General features: G+C 38.6%; 1 protein-coding gene across 8 annotated transcripts in view; it reads left to right on the forward strand.

Annotated features, from left to right (window-relative positions):
• Window positions 1-22772, forward strand: part of CNTRL (centriolin) — a 60561-nt gene that overhangs the window by 19747 nt on the left and 18042 nt on the right. For all 8 annotated transcript variants that reach the window (XM_034793658.1, XM_034793664.1, XM_034793659.1 and 5 more), the window contains 15 exons: window positions 186-339; window positions 3909-4129; window positions 5316-5492; window positions 6759-6893; window positions 7925-8070; window positions 8681-8888; window positions 9965-10144; window positions 10559-10738; window positions 11384-11500; window positions 12007-12151; window positions 13875-14020; window positions 20461-20641; window positions 20886-21196; window positions 21903-22111; window positions 22321-22513. In XM_034793658.1, the coding sequence (XP_034649549.1) occupies window positions 186-339; window positions 3909-4129; window positions 5316-5492; window positions 6759-6893; window positions 7925-8070; window positions 8681-8888; window positions 9965-10144; window positions 10559-10738; window positions 11384-11500; window positions 12007-12151; window positions 13875-14020; window positions 20461-20641; window positions 20886-21196; window positions 21903-22111; window positions 22321-22513 (2703 nt within the window). The remainder of the gene's footprint in view (window positions 1-185; window positions 340-3908; window positions 4130-5315; window positions 5493-6758; window positions 6894-7924; window positions 8071-8680; window positions 8889-9964; window positions 10145-10558; window positions 10739-11383; window positions 11501-12006; window positions 12152-13874; window positions 14021-20460; window positions 20642-20885; window positions 21197-21902; window positions 22112-22320; window positions 22514-22772) is intronic.

A 22772-nucleotide genomic window follows, 5' to 3' on the forward strand; every position in this document is an offset into this window, starting at 1 on the left:
TGACTTTTGGGGCAATAAACAGGAAATAATAAGCTACGGAAGATACAAATTGTTGGTGCAGCTCATGTCCAGTAATGGGACACTTCAGGAGCAATGAGCCAGATAACTTATTTAGTTTAACAATATATTTTTAAAATTCTCTCTGATAAATATGCAAAATGTATCCATTTAACTGTAATCCACAGGCTCACATGACGGCTCAGAAAGCAAGTAAAGAACAGCAGCTTGACATGATGAACAAACATTACGAACAGCTTGAAAGTCGCCTGGATGAGATGCTTTCTAGGATTGCTAGGGAAACTGAGGAAATTAAGGATCTGGAGCAACAGCTTACAGATGGTAAAGAGCACTGGTTTTGTTTGTTTTTTAACTTTGTTTCCTTAGGAGCATTAAATCTGTATTCGAACATAACTAAGATACAAGAAATGTAGGAAATAGGGTTGTCAAGCGATTAAAAAAATTAATCACACTGTTAAACAATAATAGAATACCATTTATTTAAATATTTGTGGATGTTTTCTACATTTTCAAATATATTGATTTCAATTACAACACAGAATACAAAGTGTACAGTGCTCACTTTATATTGACTTTTTATTACAAATATTTGCACTGTAAAAAAAAGTATATTTCAATTCACCTAATATAAGTACTATAGTGCAATCTCTTTATCATGAAAGTGGAACTTACAAATGTAGAATTATGTACAAAAAATAACTGCATTTAAAAATAAAACAATGTAAAACTTTAGAGCCTACTAGTCCACTCGGTCCTACTTCAGCCAATCGCTCAGATAAACCAGTTTGGTTACATTTTCAGGAGATAATGCTGCCTGCTTCTTGTTTACAACATCTGAAAGTGAGAACAGGCGTTCGCATGGCACTGTTGTAACTGGTGTCACAAGATATTTACGTGCTAGATCCGCTAAAGATTCCTGTGTCCCTTCATGCTTCAATCACCATTCCAGAGGACATGCGTCCATGCTGATGACGGGTTCTGCTCAATAATGATCCAAAGCAAAGTGGACTGATGCATGTTCATTTTAATCTGAGTCAGATGCCACCAGCAGAAGGATGATTTTCTTTTTTGGTGGTTCAGGTTCAGTAGTTTCTGCATCGAAATGTTGCTCTTTTAAGACTTCTGAAAGCATGCTCCACACCTTGTCTCTCTCAGATTTTGGAAGGCACTTCAGATTCTTAAACCTTGGGTCAAGTGCTGTAGCTATTTTTAGAAATCTCACATTGGTACCTTCTTTGCATTTTGTCAAATCTGCAGTGACAGTGTTCGTAAATCAAACATGTGCTGGGTCATCATCCGAGACTGCTATAACATGAAATATATGGCAGAATGCAGGTAAAATAGAACAGGAGACATACAATTCTCCCCCAAGAAGTTCACTCACAAATTTAAGTAACGCACTTTTTTTAATGAACATCACCAGCATGGAAGCGTGTCCTCTGGAATGGTGGCTGAAGCATGAAGGAACATATGAATGTTTAGCATATCTGGCACGTAAATACCTTGCAATGCTAGCTACAAAAGTGCCATGCAAAATGCCTGTTCTCACTTTCAGGTGACACTGTAAAGAAGAAGCAGGCAGCAGTATCTCCCGTAAATGTAAACAAACTTGTTTGTCTTAGTGTTTGGCTGAACAAGAAGTAGGACTGAGTGGACTTGTAAGCTGTAAAGTTTTACATTGTTTTGTTTTTGAGTTCGGTTATGTAACAAACAAAAAAATCTACATTTGTAAATTACACTTTCACAATAGAGATTGCACTACAGTACTTGTATGAGGTGAATTGAAAAATACTATTTCTTTATCGTTTTTACAGTGCAAATATTTGTAATAAAAACTAATATAAAGTGAGTACTGTACACTTTGTATTCTGTGTTGTAATAGAAATCAATATATTTGAAAATATAGAAAAACATGCACAAATATTAAACAATAGAATACCAATTGAAATTTATTAAACAGTGCAATTAATCACTATTAATTCAAAAAAATTAAGTGATTAAAAATTTACATGAGTTAACTGTGATTAATCGATAGCCCTAGTATGAAAGAAAAAAATGCAATGATTCTCAAATGTGTCCACCTTAGAGGAAAAGAGCTAGAAAATACAGGTCACCAAAACATTATGTATTTCCCACCAAGACTTTCATTGGCAAAGGAATATTGTGTTGATAAGGAGATGTTGCATATACAATACGTAGGCCTCAATGATCAGATCTTGATGGGTAGAGCCAGCAGCAACACTCTCTTCCCTGTTTCATGGAAGATTCAGATCTCTTGCTTAACAAGTTGAGTGTATTTCATCACTTGACAGCATCTTTTGCAGCTAGTAAAGGGGCATCATGGATATGCCATAAATTAGTGGCCTTCAGCCATAAGAGTGAGGTGATGTCACATTCATATAAGGAGAAGAGAAATCTTGATAGTCCAAGTGGTATTATGAAGTCTTCTAGTTACTGTTACTACATGTTGATTGAAACTGTTGTCAGAGTCAGAACTTTTAGAAAACGATTACATGGTAGAAAAACTATAGTCTCTGCTGACTGTTAAGGGATCCTCTAATATCACCATCTGCATGGAAAGAATATCATTCATTGATTTGATCACTTCAGTTTTGAAAACAGATTTAAGAAATCCTATTCATTGGTATTACTATGGACAAGAGACTATAAATCACTGTTATGTGAAAGCAAATGCCTAGCTCAAAGATGAAATATTTTCAAATGCTTAATAAAACTTATAATCATCATTACTGTTTAAGTGAATTGAAAGGTGAAGTTGTATAGCCACGTAATGCTCAGTGAGCTAAGGTACTTGTGCTCTGAAGTTGTACAGGCATAATATCTTGAAGGCCATGTCCTTTGTCCCTGGAGACTATTGCATCCTAAACATCTCTCAGAATTCCTTGTTGGCCATTACTGAACTGCAGTAGTAATTAATTCAGGTGGGATGTTTTCTTCCCTAAAAGAAAAAGGGGAAATCTAGCTCTAATAAAAGGAAAAATAAGCGCTATGGTAAGGGTGGGGAATATTATATGAAATTGTGTTTACTTTTACTTATGTGTTGGTCAGTTAAAAATGCAGCCTCAAATAACTGGTGGGGGGGGTGGCTTTTAGACAGTGTGTGGTTTCAAGCTGCTAGAACAAAAAGAAACATATGCTAACATGATATTAATTTTGCAGAACGATTTAGACTCAGTGAATATAAAAGACCTTTTCATTTTGTCTTTATAAATTAAAATATTAATAAAATTAAATAGTTTAATCCTTGTTCCAGTAAACTAGAAAATGTACACTTAATATTTTAAGCTGTTGTTCCATATCAGGAAAATATTTAGTGGACGGAGTTGAAGGAGATCAAAGGGGGAACAATATAGAATAGAAATGTGTCTTAAATGGCTCCATATTAACCTAGTATAATGTCACATCAGGACATATTTTAGAGAAGGCATTTTTTGAAACCCTAATTGTTGTTTCTCTAGAATTAGCTATTCCAAGTACATGAGAAGTTACTCTAAACTAGGTAACACACACAAGTTGGTTCAAGTAGTAAGTACAATTGAGCCACTAAGTAGTAATGACTTGAGTTGTACCAAAAATCTAACACTGTAAAATATGGGTGACTAATTTTTTTAAGCTAGTTTTCTCTTTCCCCAAAAAAATGGAGAAAACTTAGATTCAGCTAAATTAACTATGTTCTGATCTTCAAAACTTGACAGTTTGTGATGAACATCTCCTTTGTGGCATTTTTGATGTCTTGTATTCAGAAAAGTAACAGTATTCAGAAACTGCACTGGAGGATTAGGAATCTGTATTTTGTTCATCTTGTATTCCTTCATTTGAAATAAAGAACTCTCTTGCATACTCTGATTCCATTTTCTACCTTTGTGCAGGTCAAATAGCAGCAAATGAAGCACTGAAGAGGGATTTAGAAGGTATTATCATTGGGTTACAGGAATACCTTGAGAGTGTTAAGGGTCAGGCCAAGCAGGCCAGTGATGAATGTAAGGAGTTGCAGAAGGATAAGGAGGCTTTGCTGCAAAGATTGACTGAACTGGAGGAGGAAAGAAATCAGCTGGAAATAGTTGCCATGGATGCCGAAAACATGAGAAAAGTAAGATTTAGGAATACCTATGTCTTCCCAAAGCCAGATCTCTGGGAATAAAAATAGAAACTGAATTCTGAACTGCAAAACAAAATTTCCCTGGGACAAATTCTGCTCTCTTATATGGTAACTTCAGTGGGAGTTAAAACTGCAACTGAGAACAGAATTTGGCCTGTAATATTTAAAACATAAATAGCATACAGCAAATGGAGACTATTCTAAGGGGCAGTCAAGGTATATTTTTGTTATGGTGGAACTCTCCCAGAAATCCAGACTTAAACTTTTGCTCCTCGGACCAAAGGCTGATTTGCACTTACACTAGCACAAGTTGCTCCACCATCAGTATGGCACATCTACACTAGGGTTTGCATCTATGTGGCTACACGTTTGTTTTTGCAACAAAGTGTAGACAGTCTTGGATTGAGAATACTCTACTGATTTATTCTAGCAACCACCTTTCCTGCTTGCTCTCTCCTTCCACCTAAGGAACCCTCCCCTTTTTAAATTGCACTTTCCACTACCCTCTCTCTCTACCAGTAGGTTGTGCAATTAAGTACCTCTGAGGCAGGTATCAAAGCTAGTCAGTGAAACCACCCCACAGGAGATGCTCTTGGAACAATAAGTGCTAAACCATCATTCTCAAAGCCAAAGATAAGTGACCACCACAGCCGAGCTTCCTCAGCCCAGAACCTGAACTAACTGATAATTCTCATACTCAGGTTTTCCACACCAAATAGTTACCACCAAGCTGATGGGTATGTCATCCAGTTGTTAAAGACCAATTTTATTGTCCTGCTAGGAGTAAAGTTAGACTTAAGAGAAACAAATGTCTGTGGCTCTAACCTGGAAGTTTTCTTATTTGTATTGTGGTGGGGAGGGGCTTTGTACAGTGCTTAGCACAACAGCACCCTAGACTCTACTCATATATATTTCTATCTACAGTTATATTTGAATGTCAACTACAACTAGCTCTAACTGTCCCTGACTATAGTGGTCATGAATGGTACCCTTACTCTGCTCTTCTAGATGTGGTAATAATTGTTAATCCCTGGAAACCAGAAGATAGCCAGGCAATGTGTTCCAGTAAATCCTGACAGTTGAATATGCTGCATTTGCTAGCATCAATAAATTAACTAGAAATATGAACAGAATCATAAATAATATGTATATTTCTAAGTTGAATGTTCAATTTCAGGAAATTGCAGAGCTTGAATGTGCACTCCAAGAGCAACGAGAAGTAAATGAATCTCTTAGAGAGGCACAAGGGGATCTCAGTGCATATGAGGCTGAACTGGAGGCTCAACTTAAAGTCAGAGACATTGAAGCCAATCAACAGAAGGAAGAATTGGAGAGACTAAAACGACTTAGTCAGGTGAGACTAGAATTACTGTGACATGAAATGAAAATAGTTCTTTTTTTTTAAAGGGTAATCTAGCTTGAAAAACATAAGTGGACTTTACTCAGGGTTTTTTTGTTTTGTTTTGTTTTTAGATGTAGAAATACTTTTTTACCTTCTGTAAAAGCAGCAAAGAGTCCTGTGGCGTATTCACCCACGAAAGCTCATGCTCCAATACGTCTGTTAGTCTATAAGGTGCCACAGGACTCTTTGCTGCTTTTACAGATCCAGACTAACACGGCTACCCCTTTGATTTTTTACCTTCTGGGAAGAATGAAAGTTCTAGGGAAGCTGTTCTTATCAGCTGTTTTTTTTTTTTTTTTTTTTTTTTTTAAAGCCCTCTGAGTTCATGATGAAAATTCTAATATCCATGTTTTTGATGAAAACATTTTTGGCTATTTATAACACAAATTTCAAAATCCAGTTAATCCTGCTTTCAGATATCCATTTTAAGAGTTCTGTTAGTATATTATGCAAATTAGAAAACTTTTCCATCTCCTTCTTTGTTACTGTGATGGAAGTTTCCTTTGTAATAGTCAGAAATCCCTTTCTTTTAAAGAGATCCCCTTTTAATGGTTTAAAGTAATGTATGTAGCAAGGAACTTAAACAAATATGAATGATAATTCCTTTGTTAATGATGGGTCTTATTTTTGCATTCAGTAACTTCAAGTTTAGTAAGGAAATGTTCCTTACGTTCAAGTAGCAATTATGTTTCATAAGACAATGTAACCAGTATGGTTCGTAGTTGCCATTTTGGTATAATTTATAACTTTTATCTGGAAAGCAAGATACAAATATTTTTGGGCTCTCCATGGAGAATATACTCTGAATAAAAACAGACTAGCAATTGTGGCTTTCCAGAAATACAGTTGGAAGAATATTGGTTACCCAAACATATAAAAGTGTCATTACCACAGTCTTCTGAAGTTTAGTATAGGGCTTGTCTGAAAATTGTCTTTCAAAATTTTCCCCAGATGTGCATCCTGGCCCATAGAGAATGGGGACATAAGAAGTCAAATACAGTTTTTAGACAAAATTTTTCAGTTTTTGGTAAAAACTGAAAAACTCCCTTGGAAAACGTTGACAGTTTTTTATTTTGTTTTCTTTTTATTTCATTAGCAATTTCAACAAGGGGATTTTGGACCAGTTCTAGTTTAGCACCTTTTATAATTCAGTTAATTTAGTTTTGTCGAAAAGTACAATTGTTCTGGTTTTTAAATCTGAAAACTTTGTTATTATAGATGGAACACTCAGCCCTGCAAGCTGAACTTGAAAAAGAAAGGCAGGCATTAGAAAATGCTCTTACCAAAGCACAAATATCAGAAGAGAAGGAACAGGAAAACAATAAGCTACTCTCCCAGCTCAAACAATTGCAGGTTAAATACTTATTCATTTTTTGTCTCAGAATTCACCTGATATCTGGAATGCTCTTTTTTTTTCCCCTAAAGGAAAATTAATATGGATTTTCCTCCTCTATGTACTCTGCGTCTGTTTGGGAATCTTACGTAGCATTTGACTCTTTTCTCCCAAATGTTAATACTCCTAACCCAAAAGCCCCATGTTGCAGTCATCATCCTTCTGTTTTTGAGGTCTGAATTGAGCTATCAAGACTGCTCCATGATATTCCAGAGGGATTGGTTATTGTTTTATGTAAAACATGTCCTTCCTTCCAGCTCAGTGCATGTGGGTGAGAAAGAGGCTTAGTTATTCCAGGTTTCAGAACTGCTGAGCACAAGAGAGAAACTGAATATCAAGAGTCTGTTGGAGTAGGTTCTAGTTAAATCAGAAATTAAATTAAATTGGAGGTTGACTTACTACCTTACACTTCTTGTTTCCTGGCTTAGGGATAATGTGGATATGTGTATTTGTCCTTCTGTTGTCTGAATAACTATTCCTTAGGGGCAGCACCCCAAGTGCAAAAAGAAGTCTCTGCTCTCCAAAGTAAATAGTCAGCAACTCAGAGCCTCAGACAGACAACAGGGACACAAAAGGAAAGGTCCAGTTTTGTAAAGTGCAGACTGCTCCTGATTCTTGCTGAAAATTAGTTATGTTGGCTTAACTGAGTAATTTTGCTCTGTGTATTATCGTGGTACAATTCTAATTGGTGGCGTTTTGTTTTTTCTGAGAAGTTTCTCACTGTTAAGTCATTGAATGAAATGAGAATTCTATAGTTTGCTTGTCTTATCAGCTCCTTTATGGCGATAGGCTTAACTTATACAAAGATATATTTATTACTTCATTAGACTGCTAAGAAGGAGATACAATACAAACAAGCCCATTCTTGAACTGGCATCAAAATATTTTCAATATTTAGGAGTAATTGCAAGGAAAGATGCATTTCATATTGGGAAAATATTTGTCAGATTCTAAAGTACTGGAATTTGACCTCTTAAATTTGGTTTTACAGGGAGACAATAACCTTTTGAAACAACAGCTTAAAGATTTTCAAAATCAGCTAAACAATGCCGTTGACAACATAATTCATCCTGAAGAAGTCACAGCTCGTGTAAGTGAGCTCAAGAGAAAACTGCAGACAGGAATTGGAGAAATTAGGTGGGTAAAATAAACTCATTAATGTCATTATATGAGTTGGTATGCACAGAAATAAGTATGTAGGAGTAACAAGATAAGCACTCTTTCTCCACCTTTGTGTCAGAGTACAGCTCTGACACTGGCCCATAAATAACCCTGTTGCCATGTCCTGCATTCTATCCTCACAGTTACACACCCTACATCACTATTGTTAAATATAGTAGGTGGGGTATCCTGCCACCGAGCAGGAAGTGAGAGAGCAATCCTTTGCTCCACATCTGCTTAAATATCCTGTGTTGGCTCAGGAACCAAAAAGGCACCACCAGTTGAGTCCGACAGTTGGACCACTTGCCCCTAGATCTAGTGAGACCCAGCTGGGTGGGGTGTAAGTGAACAAGACATGCTGCTTTTCCTCTAGCCACACAGAGTGGGAAGGGGAGAGTTGGAGATAGGGACACACCTCTCTATACGGTTTCAGCCATAGGGCTGGGCCACTATTGAACTGTACCTAGTTGTATCAGCCACCTTAAATTCTTGCACTAGCATATTAGATTGGAAAAATCCCAGTATCTAAGACCAAGAACTAAAATTATTGCTTTCTTTCTTATGAATTGCATTGTCTTTCTTTCAGATGCCATAATTCAACTGATATTTTAGGGAAAAGCCTTGCAGACCTGCAGAAACAATTTAATGAAATCCTTGCTCATTCACAGCAAGAAAAAGAGGAGGCATGGGCTAGACAGAGACAGTTACAAGAAGAGATGGCTTCTCAACAAGAGAAACTGGGAGATGTACAGGAAAAATATAGACAGGCCTGTAACAAAGCTGCAGAAGCAAGAGTAAGAGAATTGCAAGTTAACAAATGGAGAAAATTGAACTGGCAGCACAAGGATCAAATTTCACTCCCTACATAGCACTATAGCACTTTTTAAAAGTTCTTGGTTATATAGATGAAATATTTGTTTGTCTGGAGCAGGTTTGGGACAACTGGAATGTAGAGAGAGATATTACTATTCCATTTCAGATATGATAAGATAGGTTTGGTTTTTTTCTTTTTAATATGTGTAGTGTGGTTCTGGTTTTCACCTAATTGCAGCAGTGCATGTTTCTCTTAAGTGGTAACTATCCATTAAAGGGAAATGATATAAACAGTTGAGAATAAAAAAAAAAAAAAAAATCCTTCAGAAGTAATTTGACAGCTCTCACACTTTAAATAGATTCTGGCCACTGTAGGGATAAATGGATGCATATGAACACTTTTGTTCTCATGTCTTACAGTAGACTTGCCTTATGCACAGACTCCTTATTAATTTTTTTTTTGCATCAAAAATCTGATGAAATGTATGGAGATGCTGTTTCTAGAGACAATGGCTTAATATAGGCATCTGTGCACTGATATGCTGTGTGCCCCTTTGTACTCTTCTGAGATCCTTTATTGCATAGAGCTTGCAAAAGGTTTTCATTTTTGCATAAATGTCTCAGAAGAATTCTCATTCTTCCAAAAATTAATAGGAATACACCAGAAAATGGCTATCTGGTGCATGCAACAGCTGTGGAGTCGACTGTGTGCTGTCTTTATGAAGTCTACTTGATTATATGCCTAGCCAGTGTTTGGACTATAGAATATATGGGGAACAAAGAAAAGTAAATACAAGTAGAAAAAGTAAAGATTATGGGTAAAAATTTCAAAAGCTCTGAAGTCCCATTTTCAAAAAAGTCACTTAGGTTCTTTTAAAATTTTACTCTATTGAAGTCATGATATGGTAGTTGTCAATCTCTCTTTGATAAATAGCATTCTGCTAATTGCATGTTTTGAGAAACAGATATTTTAAAACGTCAACAAGATTGTGAATCAAAATACTCATTGTGTAGGCTTCTCTTTCATGTTGTTCGTTGTAATTTATTTAAACTGCAGATTAAATCTGAGAAGAGGCAGAATGAGACTAGAGTTCATCAGCTAGAGAATGAAATCCAGCACTTGCTTGCAAAAATAAAGAGTATGGAAGAAATACAGGGCCTTGCAGATCAACAACTTCAAGAAGCTGATGAGGAGAAGGAGAAAATTCTTACCCAACTGGAAGATTTAGAGAATAAGGTGGGAGGTAGATAAGCAAGAAAAAGCACACACGCTGAACTCCGTTAGCTGAATTGGGGGGGAGGGGGCAGGGAAACACACCACCCCCCCACCCCCCCTTTATAAGTGTTTTGGAAGTTTTGATTTCTAGGACTGTTACCTGGGACTTCAAGTGTAGATGTTGATTGTTACCAGTGATGTTAGTTTGATTCTGACTTTAATTAAAAAAAAAATTGATGCAAAGCATCTCAAAAATACTTAAATGAAAAATAATATGAGATAACACTATACAAAATGGGGCATAGTGACTCCTATAGGCTGTAAGGTAAAATGTCCTGTAGAGACACCAGAAGAAAGCTATAAAATATTAACAATGTAAAAACAGTACAGGATAAAAACTCTTACAAAAACATACATCTATTTTCCCTATTTCAGAAAAACTTAGGTGATGCCAGGGCCCAAAAGCAAATTCTTGGCCTAGATAAAGAATTGAAGGAATTAAGAAGAGCAATAGCCACTTCGGATAAACTGGCAACCACAGAGCTCTCCATTGCCAAAGATCAGCTAAAGTCTCTCCACGGAACTGTTCTCAAAATTAACCAAGAGCGAGCTGAGGTAATTCAACATGTTTATAATGTTTACTAATGCTGTTATAATTGGAGGGTTCTTGGTGTTTCCTTTATCCTGTGGAGTTTAAAGCTCAACCACGAATCCTCACACTGGACTGAAACTTGGCACATAAGGTCTCAGTCTGGGGGCAAGTCTTATTTATTGTAAAATATATAAATAGTTGATGTAGCCTGGGAAGGTAGTGTGGGTAATTTCCAGGTTGGATAACTTGTCTCATTATATTCTGAAAGCTTTCGAATACATCATTTTTTACAAAGATTTGAATAATAGCCATTTAACAAATGAAAAGCAGATTGCAGTAATATTGTGACTTAAGGTCATAATAAATTAACAGGAACAGATACAATGTAAGTAAATTCTTAAGACTTCAAGTTATTCAGGTCAGGAACCTTGTCTCCCTATTTATAAAGTACCTATAAGTGTGGGTATTTATCTAACGTGTAAAAAAAAGAAACAGAATCTGTTTTTTCATGTAGATAATAGGAATGAAGAAAAAGATGAAAAAAGAAATAAAGAAAGCAGTCCAGCATGTTTGTTTGTTACTATGCTCTTCTCAATGCTGTATGAGGCATCAGCAGCTCTGTAAAATAAGCTTTTAAAATTAAAGGTTTGCTCTGTTTATTGTTGTAGGAATTTCAGGAAGCAGAGAAGTTCTGTATGCAGGCAGCTCGTGCAGCTCAGGATCTTGCCCAAGCAGAAGCAGAAATAGAATTGTTGCAGAGACTTTTAAAAGAAAAAGAAGGACAGGTAAATTGTAGTAGGTTTTTCTGTACATCAAAATATGAATGCTAAAAGGGGTAAAAGTGAAATATGCAGAGATCAATTTGAACATAGGTGCATGGTTAAATGAATATCTGAAACAGCCTACCATAATTAATTAGTCCTGCCACGTCTGCAGGGAACTTGACTAGATGATCTCTCGAGGTCCCTTCCAGTTTTGATTATATGATCACTTCTTAAATTACTGACTTCCTAATTACAATTATTTTATTTATTTATTTATTTATTTATAAACTTAGTGCTGGACTTTTCCACATACTCATTTCTGTTAGTCCAGCTGATTTTCTCTTATGACTATCATTTATTAAAATGTCTTTATGTGGGTAATTGCATAGTCACAATCATTTGGGAGGAGAAGGGGAAATAAATTCACATGCTGAGTTTATGATTTTTTTTGTTTAATGAGATGTGTTTCTAGAATAGGCTTTATAAATTAGACAGAGTTTTGATTTTAAACTTTTTTTTAAAAATAGTTTCAGTATGAAATGGAAAAAACTGATGCCGGAGCTGTTGCATCAAGTTTTCAGAAGTTTGAGATTGATAAATTAAACCAGATTCTGAAACGTCAGAGAGCAGAAATTGACCGACTGAAAAGCTTATTAGACAATGCCAGGGCAGGTAATACTTTCTTTTTTTGTCTCTCTGCACCTTGCATTCCAGCACATGCTTAAAGGAAATACATTTCTACCCCATGTTTCTCACCACCTGCTCACTTCATATACCTGGGGATGTATTCAAAACACTAATAGTCCATTCTGTGAGGCTTCTGAAAGCGGGTTTCTAAGATGCACACTTTGTTCCTAGACAGGGTTTTTTTGGTTTGTTTTTTACTTCTGGGGGGGGAGCGGGGGAAGAGAAGGGTATGGGTGTATGGAAGTGAAGTGAGCAGGATGTAGTAAGTTTGCACTTCCATAATGTGCTTATTGTGCATATAATGCAGTTATGTAGCTTCTTTCATCCAGGATGAAGGATCTTGGTTCTTATGGTATTTTGCAAATATTATTGAATTAAACCACACACCCTGCCTGTGATAGAGGTGCATACTATTATCATCACACCCACAGATGAGGAAATGTTACTTAACATCTGCAACCTTGACCAAGGTCTCACAGCACATAAGTGGCAGACCTAAAAAACAGTCTAGGAATACTGGTGCCCAACTTCATTGGCCAAGCCACATTAACTGTGTTACACATTCAGTAGATATTTCAGAAACCTAGCTCGTAGCTGTGGCGGGAGTGTGGAAATCACATTTCACAACTGGTATCAGAGGTCTATTCATGACCAAGTGTAATGAAAAAGAAAAGAATTTAGAAGCATTTTAAGTAATTTCAAAAGTCTTAAAGTTCCCTCTATATTTAAGTACCCTATGTACTTGTTCATAAGCTGAATTTTTTTTAGTAAAAAAGGGAAGCATCAGAGAAAGGGGTTGGCTTATGAATGGGTATAGAGAGAGAGAGAGAAAGGTGGGACACAGGACCCCCCCCCACCCCAACAGAGGGGGCAAGGAGAGACAGCAGAGCCAGAAGCGAAGAGGTGGGGCCAGAGTCTCTCCGCTTCTGGCCACGCTGCTCTCCCCGCAGCCTCTGAAGCAGCTGCAGCTCCGGGGCTGGCAGGCTGCGGCCGCTCAGCCTGCCAGAGCAGCTCCAGTCAGGCCAGAGACATCCTCCCCTGGCCTGCCCCAGCTAAGGTGGGAACGGAGGGGATGGAGAGAATGTGGGGGTGGTCACAGGGGTTACTCTTCTGACCCCCAGCTTCTCCCCGCCCCCTCCACCCCCCAAAATTTCCCCACCAGTTGCTGTCCCGGTCCATCAGGGTAAACCACTGACAGGCCAGGACACTTTGTTTACTTAGGTTTACCTCCATGCCTGTGGACACTCGAGGTAAACAAACAATCTCGGCCCGCCAGCAGCTTATCCTGGTGGCCCGGGAGCCAAAGTTTGCCGATCCCTGAATTATAGGGTCAGCTTATGAATGGGTCATAAAAAATTTCCATTTTTACTTATCCATCTTGCGGGGGTCAGCTTATAAACAAACTGGCTTATGATCGAGTATATACGGTACTAAATTACTGTGTTTCTGATCTCACATTTCCTTCATCTAAAGATGAAATTACTGTGTCTGGTGTTTGTTTATTTGAAGTGTTGGGTAATAACTTCAGTATATTTTGCTACTGGTATGAAATAACAGAAATAAAATGTATTGGGGTGTGGCGGACTTTAAATTGGCATTTTCATTATCTTAAATATATAGACCTGTGGGTACCTCCATAACTATAATAGAGCATTCAGCTTTACTGAAGTACATTCTAAGGTTATGTAACCATGTTATTCTTTTACAGGTAACAAGGATGAAATAGACAATTTACTGGATGAAATTGCAGCACTCAGAGATGCCCTTTCTTACCAGAATGATTACATCACCAGTATAGCAGATCCATTCAAAAGAAGGGGATATTGGTATTATATACCATCATCATCACCACAAGTATGAAAACTAACATGGGATTTTGTGGAAAGTAATTTGATATGGAAAAATTCTATTATGAACCTCATTAATATTTGGAGGAGGAACTAGCGGGAAAGCTGATGGGTGTAAAAAAGACAAATGTTGGAATACCAACTTTAACCTTTCATACCTCATATTCTGTACAAAAAGTATGTTTCATAATACAGCTGCTTAGAACCTGGTTACTTTGGATTTTTGTCTTTTCAGCACATAGTCATAGACTTTAAGGTCAGAAGGGACCATTATGATAGCCTAGTCTGACCTCCTGCACAACGCAGGCCACAGAATCTCACCCACCCGCTCCTGTAATAAACCCCTAACCTATGTCTGAGTTATTGAAGTCCTCAAATCATGGTTTAAAGACTTCAAGGTGCAGAGAATCCTCCAGCAACTCATGCATGCCCCACGCTGCAGAGGAAGGTGAAAAACCCCCAGGGACTGTGCCAATCTGCCCTGGAGGAAAATTCCTTCCCGACACCAGATATGGTGATCAGCTAAACCCTGAGCATGTGGGCAAGACTCACCAGCCAGATACCCAAGAAAGAATTCTCTGTAGTAACTCAGATCCCACCCCATCTAACATCCCATCACAGGCCATTGGGCATATTTACCGCTAATAGTCAAAGATCAATTAATTGCCAAAATTAGGCTATCCCATCATACCATCCCATCCATAAACTTATCAAGCTCAGTCCTGAAGCCAGATACTCCTCTATCCCAATAGAACGCTGTCCTCGGAAGCCAAAAAAAAAAAAAAAAAATCTTACTGCGTTATAGGTGAAACCGTGTTATATCGAACTTGCTTTGGTCCGCCAGAGTGCACAGCCCCGCGCCCCCGGAGCGCTGCTTTACCGCGTTATATCCAAATTCATGTTATATCGAGTCGCATTATATCGGGGTACAGGTGTATGTCTTTTGCCCCCACTGCTCCCCTTGGAGGGCTGTTCCAGAACTTCAGTCCTCTGATGGTTCGTCTAATTGCAAGCCTAAACTTCCCGATGGCCAGTTTGTGTCCACATTGGTACTGAGCCTAAATAATTCCTCTCCCTCCCTGGTATTTATCCCTCTGATATGATTGCTCTCTATAAATATATCTCCCCTCAGCCTTCTTTTGGTTAGGCTAAACAAGCCAAGCTCTTTGAGTCTCCTTTCATAAGACAGGTTTTCCATTCCTTGGATCATCCTAGTAGCCCTTCTCTGTACCTGTTCGTTTGAATTCATCCTTCTTAAACATGGGAGACCAGAACTGCACACAGTATTCCAGATGAGGTCTCACCAGTGTCTTCTATAACAGTACTAACACCCAGTGGTGTGCTGGAACCGGTTGTTAAATTTAGAAGCCCTTTTAGAACCGGTTGTCCCTTTTGGGACAACCGGTTCTAAAAGGGCATTTAAATTTAACAAGCACTCCCCGCCGCGGCCCCAGCTCACCTCAGCTCTGCCTCTGCCTTCTCCCATGAATGCTCCGCCCTGCTTCTCCTCCTCCCTCCCCTCCCCCACCCTTCCCGTGAATCAGAGGGCAGGGAACAGGGGGATTGAATGGGGGCAAGGTTCCCGGGGGGGCAGTCAGGAAGGAGCAGGGTTGGATGGTGCCACCAGACTCTTTGTTGTTTTTCAGGGTTGGATGGGGCAGTGAGGGGACAGGGAAGGGGGGGTGGATGGGGCAGAGGTCCCTGGGGTGGAGAGGCGTAAAGGAACGCAGGGGTTGGATGAGGCAGGAGTCCCAGAGGGTGGGCCGTGACCCCCTCGTGGGGCGTGGAGGAAACCGGTTATTACGATTTTGGCAGCTCATCACTGCTAACACCTCCTTATCTCTACTGGAAATACCTCGCCTGATGCATCCCAAGACTGCATTAGCTTTTTTCACAGCCATATCACATTGGCAGCTCAGTCATCCTGTGATCAACCAATACTCTGAAGTCCTTCTCCGCCTTTGTTACTTCCAACTGATGTCCCCAGCTTATAACAAAAATTCTTGTTATTAATCCCTCAATGCATGACCTTGAACTTTGCACTATTAAATTTCATCCTATTACTATTACTCCAGTTTACAAGATTATCCATATCTTCCTGTATGATATCCCGGTCCTTCTCTGTATTGGCAATACCTCCCAGCTTTGTGTCATCCGCAAACTTTATTCGCACACTCCCACTTTTTGTGCCAAGGTCAGTAATAAAAAGATTAAATAAGATTGGTCTCAAAACCGATCCCTGAGGAACTTCACTAGTAACCTCCCTCTGGCCTAACAGTTCATCTTTCAGTATGACCCATTGTAGTCTCCCCTTTAACCAGTTCCTTATCCACCTTTCAATTTTCATATTGATCCCCATCTTTTCCAATTTAACTAATAATTCCCCATGTGGAACCGTATCAAATGCCTTACTGAAATAGAGGTAAATTAGATCCACTGCGTTTCCTTTGTCTAAAAAAAAATCTGTTACCTTCTCAAAGAAGGAGATCAGGTTGGTTTGGCACGATCTACCTTTTGTAAAACCATGTTTTATTTTGTCCCAATTACCCTTGACCTCAATGTTCTTAACTACTTTCTCCTTCAAAATTTTTTCCAAGACCTTGCATACCACAGATGTCAAACTGACAGGCCTGTAGTTACCTGGATCACTTTTTTTTTCCCTTTCTTAAAAAGAGGAACTATGTTAGCAATTCTCCAGTCATATGGTACAACCCCTGAGTTTACAGATTCATTAAAAATTCTTGATAATGGGCTTGCAATTTCATGTGCCAGTTCCTTTAATATTCTTGGATGAAGATTATCTGGACCCCCTGATAATTTAGTTTAATTCTGATTTAGTCCCATTAAGCTGTTCGAGTTTGGCTTCTACCTCAGTTGTGATAATATCTACCTCCATATCCTCATTCCCATTTGTCATCCTGCCATTATCCTTAAGGTCCTCATTAAAGACTGATGCAAAGTATTTGTTTAGATATTGGGCCATGCCTAGATTATCCTTAATCTCCACTCCATCCTCAGTGTTTAGCGGTCCCACTTCTTTCTTCATTTTCTTCTTATTTGGCTATAGAATCTTTTACTATTGATTTTAATTCCCTTTGAAAGATCCAACTCTACATGGCTTCTGGCCTTTCTCACTTTATCCCTACATGTTCTGACCTCAATAAGGTAGCTTTCCTTGCTGATCCCTCCCATCTTCCATTCCTTGTAGACTTTCTGCTTTTTCTGTAATCATCTCTCTGAGATGCTTGTTCATCCAGCTTGGTCTACAACTCCTGCCTATGCATTTTTTCCCCCTTTCTTGGGATGCAGGCTTCTGATAGTTTCTGCAACTTTGACTTGAAGTAATTCCAGGCCTCCTCTGCCTTTAGATCCACAAGTTCTTCAGTCCAATCCACTTCCCTAACTACTTTCCTTAATTTTTTTAAGTTAACCCTTTTGAAATCAAAAACCCTAGTCAGATCTATTTTTATTTATCCTTCCATTTAGTTTGAACTGAAGTAACTCATGATCACTCGAACCAAGGTTGTCCCCTACAACTATTTCTTCTATGAGGTCTTCACTACTCACCAAAACCAAATCTAAAATGGCATCTCTTCTTGTTGGTTCAGCAACTATTTGGTAAAGGAATCCATCAGTTATTGCATCCAGGAAAATCTGAGCGCTATTATTATTACTAGCACTTGTCCTCCAGTCTATATCTTGGAAGTTAAAGTCTCCCACAATCACACAATTCCAATTTAGTATTTACTTCATTAAAAACATTAAAGAGGTCTCTATCCATATTCAAATCAGATCCCGGTGGACTATAGCACACCTGAAGCACTATCCCAGGAGAGGCTCTAGTAACTTTCTTCCCCAACGTGATTTTTGCCAAGACAGACTGTCTTATCCATTCCATCACTTCTTATTTCTTTACAGTCTACCTCATCATTGATATACTATGCTACTCCACCACCTTTGCCTTTATTTCTGTCTTTCCTAAACAGCACATACCCTTCAATACTTGTACTCCATTATGACTACTATTCCACCGTGTTTCTGTTATCCCTATAACATCTGGTTTCACTTCCTACACTAATAACTCTAGTTCCTCCATTTTGTTACCTAGGCTCCTCACATTGGTGTATAAACATCTTAATTTTTAATGTTTGGCTTCGCTCACATTCTTTACCCGATTAGGTACGGACATTCTACTGCCAGTATCCCCTGTTAGACTGGTATCTATACTACCCTTCCCCCTTATGTCCATTCTCCTACCCACGACTGTATCCTTTCTTACTTCATTTTCTTCCTTCTCAGTGTTAAAATCCAGCGTGGAGATTAGCTGGACATCTCCCAACCATCTCCCCCAAATTCCTAGTTTAAAGCTCTCTTAATCAGTTGTGCCAGCCTCCATCCTAGAAGTCTATTTTCCTCCCTACTCAGATGAAGTCCATCCTGAGAGAACAGTCCTCTGTCCATGAATGCCTCCCAGTGGCCATACATCCCAAAGCCCTCCTTATAGCACCACTTCCTGAGCCATCTATTGATCGTCATAATCTTGTCACACCTTTGTTGCCCTTCTCTAGGAACAAGCAGAATCCACTGAAGATCGCCTCAGTTTCCTTAAGCGTCTTCCCCAGCCTGGCATAGTCTCCCTTGATATGTTCCAGCAAGAATCTAGCCATTTCATTTGTTCCCACGTGAAGGAAAATCAGTGGATTTTCTTCAGACTCAGGTCCACATCACGTATCTTAGTACCTGGCAGACAGCACACCCTTCTGTTTTCTGGATCAGCTCTGGTTACAGGCCTGTCTATTCTTCTCAGTAAGGAGTCCCAAATCATGTAGACCTGTCTTTTCCTGGTGATAGTGCGATTCTCCGGTCTATCCCCTGTTCCCTCTGGCTGCAAGTCCTCTCAATTCCTATTCTCCCTTGCAGTCCTCTGCAACCCATCCCGTATCCTCCTGGGGCTTGTATTTGGGGCTTGTATCAATGTTATCTCCATTGATTCTTCCCCTCTTCCTATAGAACTAGCTACTCTTCTCTTCTTCCTTGCCCTCCCACCTTCAGTGACCACCTGCTGTGCCCCTTCTTCATTTTCCAACTCCACAAACCTGTTCCTGAGTTCTATTTCTCCTTCACTAGTCTGTCTTTTCCTCTGCCTGGTTCTCTTAGTCACATGCTTCCACTGTCCAATTTCCTCACCCAACAGTCTCCCCTCAGAATTTTTTGATCCTGCTTCCATCTGCAAGTCTGAGCTTTTCCCTTCAGCCTCCTCATGTCTTTGCTCCATCTTCTGCCCTTCCAAACTGAACCAGAGTTTCCACCTGCATCTCCAATCTTCGGATCTTTTCTTCCATCAGCTCTATCAGGCGGCACTTCATGCAGACAAAACTCTTTTCAGGTACCCCTTCCAGGATAATGAACATACCGCAGCTTCCACATCTAGTCATCTTCATGATAGTTGATGTTTGCATATTTATGTTGGCATATTCTGTCCATGCCACACATGTGATCTATCCTTATACTACATTGAAGTATGTACAGTCATGCACTGTCTTGTCTCTTACAAGTCATCTCTTCGCAAAATTCAGTACATTGCAAAGGGCTTCCCAGTTAGTCATACAAATTAGCAGCATTCCAGTGCATGTTATAGTGTTTCAGGGTTTAATTTAAGCCACACCTGAGACAGTAAGGAACATGTAACTTTAAAGGCCAACTGTCAAGATTTTATTTAAAAACAAACAAAATTTTGAAGAATCCCAGATTAGCAAAGAATCTAAACTATACACTTATTTAAAGCTAGGACAGTTCTCAAAATAGCTTATCTACTGACTACGTCCTTCTCAATTTTGTATTCAAATTTCATTTTAATTTTTAATTAACTGTTTTGAAAGCTACTGAACATTCCAAGCAGAGCACTCCCCCTTTATTGCTAACCTAATAGCCCATTAAAATCCCCATCTAACTCAATGTCAACTTCACTAACTGGAATAGTGGAGAAACATCACCAAAAGCTCAAACAAAAAATAAGTTGTGTGGAGATTTATTTAAAAAAAATACTGCAGACCTCCAAATCTAGTTTTTAATCACTGTTACTGCCTTAACTATTGATGATAGGCCAAAAGGAGCCGTATCTAATAAGACAAGTTCTCAGACTTTTTCATAGTGCAGATAATTTTTGTACAGAAAATGTCTTGTTTGTCATCTGCCTTCCAACTTGTGATCTCATAACAACCCTATGGCAGCCACACATGTTGCTTACATGGACATAACAACAACTAAGTATACCTTAAATACTTTCCTATCTTTTAATGCAGTGTAGCAGCTGGAAACAGTAAAAAGCACCATGTGATCAACCAGTTCTTTGAAGACCAGTTTGCAAACTGGTCTTCAATCAGATGTTTATTTTTCAATATTTGTTACTTCTAGAATTTAAACTTGCATTGCTCTTTGGGTTTTTAGGTCTCAACTCCTGGTTCTCACAGCACAAAAGACTCTGGAGTTGGCTTACAGTATCCTGTCTCATCCTGGCATTGCCAGGGCAGGCAAATCAGGAAGGAAGATTGTGTCTCACCCACTGCAAGAGGATGCTGGGTTTATTCCCCAGTCAGGAGTGGGTTCTCCAAATCACATTCCAATAAAGGTATGTTAGCATGATCATACTATGATGTTTAGAGAAATACAAACTGCTTATTTATTTAAAGTTCAGAGTGAATTTTCTGAGCATTAGTGACTGGATTTAAAAAATATATATATTTTATTAGTGTTGAGCTTTTTATTCAGTCTGAATACTTAACATAACTGCTGATTAGGGCCTTTCTTTAGGAGATGCATAATTAATAATGTTAACTAAAAAGAAATTACTATTTTGATTTTTTTCTCTAAAGATGGTGAACAAGGAGAAAATAATGGAGGAGATGGTGAAATGAAAGCTCCCAGTGACTCTCCCTTTGTAGCACCTCCTGGTTCAGTTATTTATACTGTCCTTCCAGATGGTGCCCCTGTACCTCAGGGGACAGTAGTTTATGGACCTCCTCCTATACCAACCAACGGTAGACCAGTTGCTCCTGGAACAGTTATCTTTGGACCACCTCCTGCTGGAGCTCAGTTTGTTTATGGCCCTGTACCTGCTAACTTTTCTGTCCCTCTCATTCCTATTGGAGTGCTTCACTGCAATGTGCCTGAACATCATGACTTGGTACGTGTGTGGCACAGGCCCAGCTGTATACACTTGACTCAGAATAGGTGGTAGTGTTTGGTTTTGAAAATAAAGTTGTAAAACTACAAACTACACAAATATTACTGACTCTACTTATAAACATCTCTAACTTTTTCCCTCTCAACCTTTTTCCCTCTAGCTAACAGTGTTAATTATTCCATCTAATCATTTAACGGATTACAGATTTGAAAGCGTAAAAAGGTTTCACATAAATCCATATGCTCCTGCAGAGTATCCTCTTCACTTTAAAAGTTTACTGGGAGACAGTTCCTAAGGATATGTTTTTCAAAAGACTGCACAGGAATTTGTTGGGTGGTGTCTGTTGAACGGAAGATATACAGTTGGAGTTATACGGCCCAGCAGATAAAGGCACAGGCCTGGAAGTAATAAGATGTGACTTTTAGTCATAACCCTGCAGCTTGTTCACTGTTATATCTTGGGTAAATCTCTTGATCCTCAGTGCCTCCATTTTTCCATGTGTAAAATAGGGATATTGATATTTCCTTGCTTTTCTGAAGTGTTCTGAGATCTACAGACTAAAAGTTTTATATAGTCCCACAGCACAGGAATACAGCAGCTCCTCTAGTTTCAAACAACATTATTAGCTTTGCCTTGGAACATATTTGTTACGGAGGATTTTGTGGAGAGTCAGTCTTGTTCTAACTTTGTATTTGCGTGCATTCAGGAGAAGGAAATCTCAAGACTAGAAGATACTGTGTATCATTTAAGGTCTCAGAGATGTGAATATAAGTGGACAGGAGTATCTGAGCATAAACATAATAAAGAGATGGAAAAATTGCATCAAAACATTGAAGATCTCTTGCATGAAAGGGAAGAGCTGGAGAGTGAAGTAGCAGAGCTACGTAAGACAGCCCAGAAACGCAGTAAACGCAAGTAAGAGTAGATATTATATGCATTTAAAAGTATGCCTGTTAAAAGATTAATAGACTTTTCAAAATCTATTAGTAAAGATGGTTCCACTGTATTACTATGCATAACTTATGTTTCTGTAGTCTCTGTATAAGAGAGTACACCTTTTGAAAGATTGGTAAGACCTTTTGCATTTGACTTCTGAATTAATTAATCCCCTCCCTTTCTTTTAGGGACTTCATTGAAGGACATGTTGACAGTCTTATTATAGAGCTAGAGTTAGAAAAATCTCTCAAACATCACGAAGACATTGTAGATGAAATTGAATGTATAGAAAAAACTCTTCGAAAACGACGGGCAGAGCTCCGGGAAGCAGATAGACTTCTTGCGGAAGCTGAAACTGAACTTGAAAGTACCCGGGGAAAAGTAAATTGTTCTGTATTGTATCTGTTCGGTTTAAGGAAGATATTTGTGTTTAAGTGGGTAGAATATTCATTTTCATGGTGCAAGGCAGATGCAGCCAAGGATGGTTAGATCTGAATCTAAAATTGTTCATTTGCTTTGATGAGAGGGAGATGTGAAGGCAAGTTCTTATTCATTATTTTAAGTATAAATGGCAACTATCTGGGTTTCTGTGAAGAACTTTATAAAGTCAGGGGAAATTTTCATTTTATGACTTTGTTTT

This window comes from Trachemys scripta, chromosome 17 (genome assembly GCF_013100865.1).
Source record: "Trachemys scripta elegans isolate TJP31775 chromosome 17, CAS_Tse_1.0, whole genome shotgun sequence".
NCBI lineage: Eukaryota > Metazoa > Chordata > Testudines > Emydidae > Trachemys > Trachemys scripta.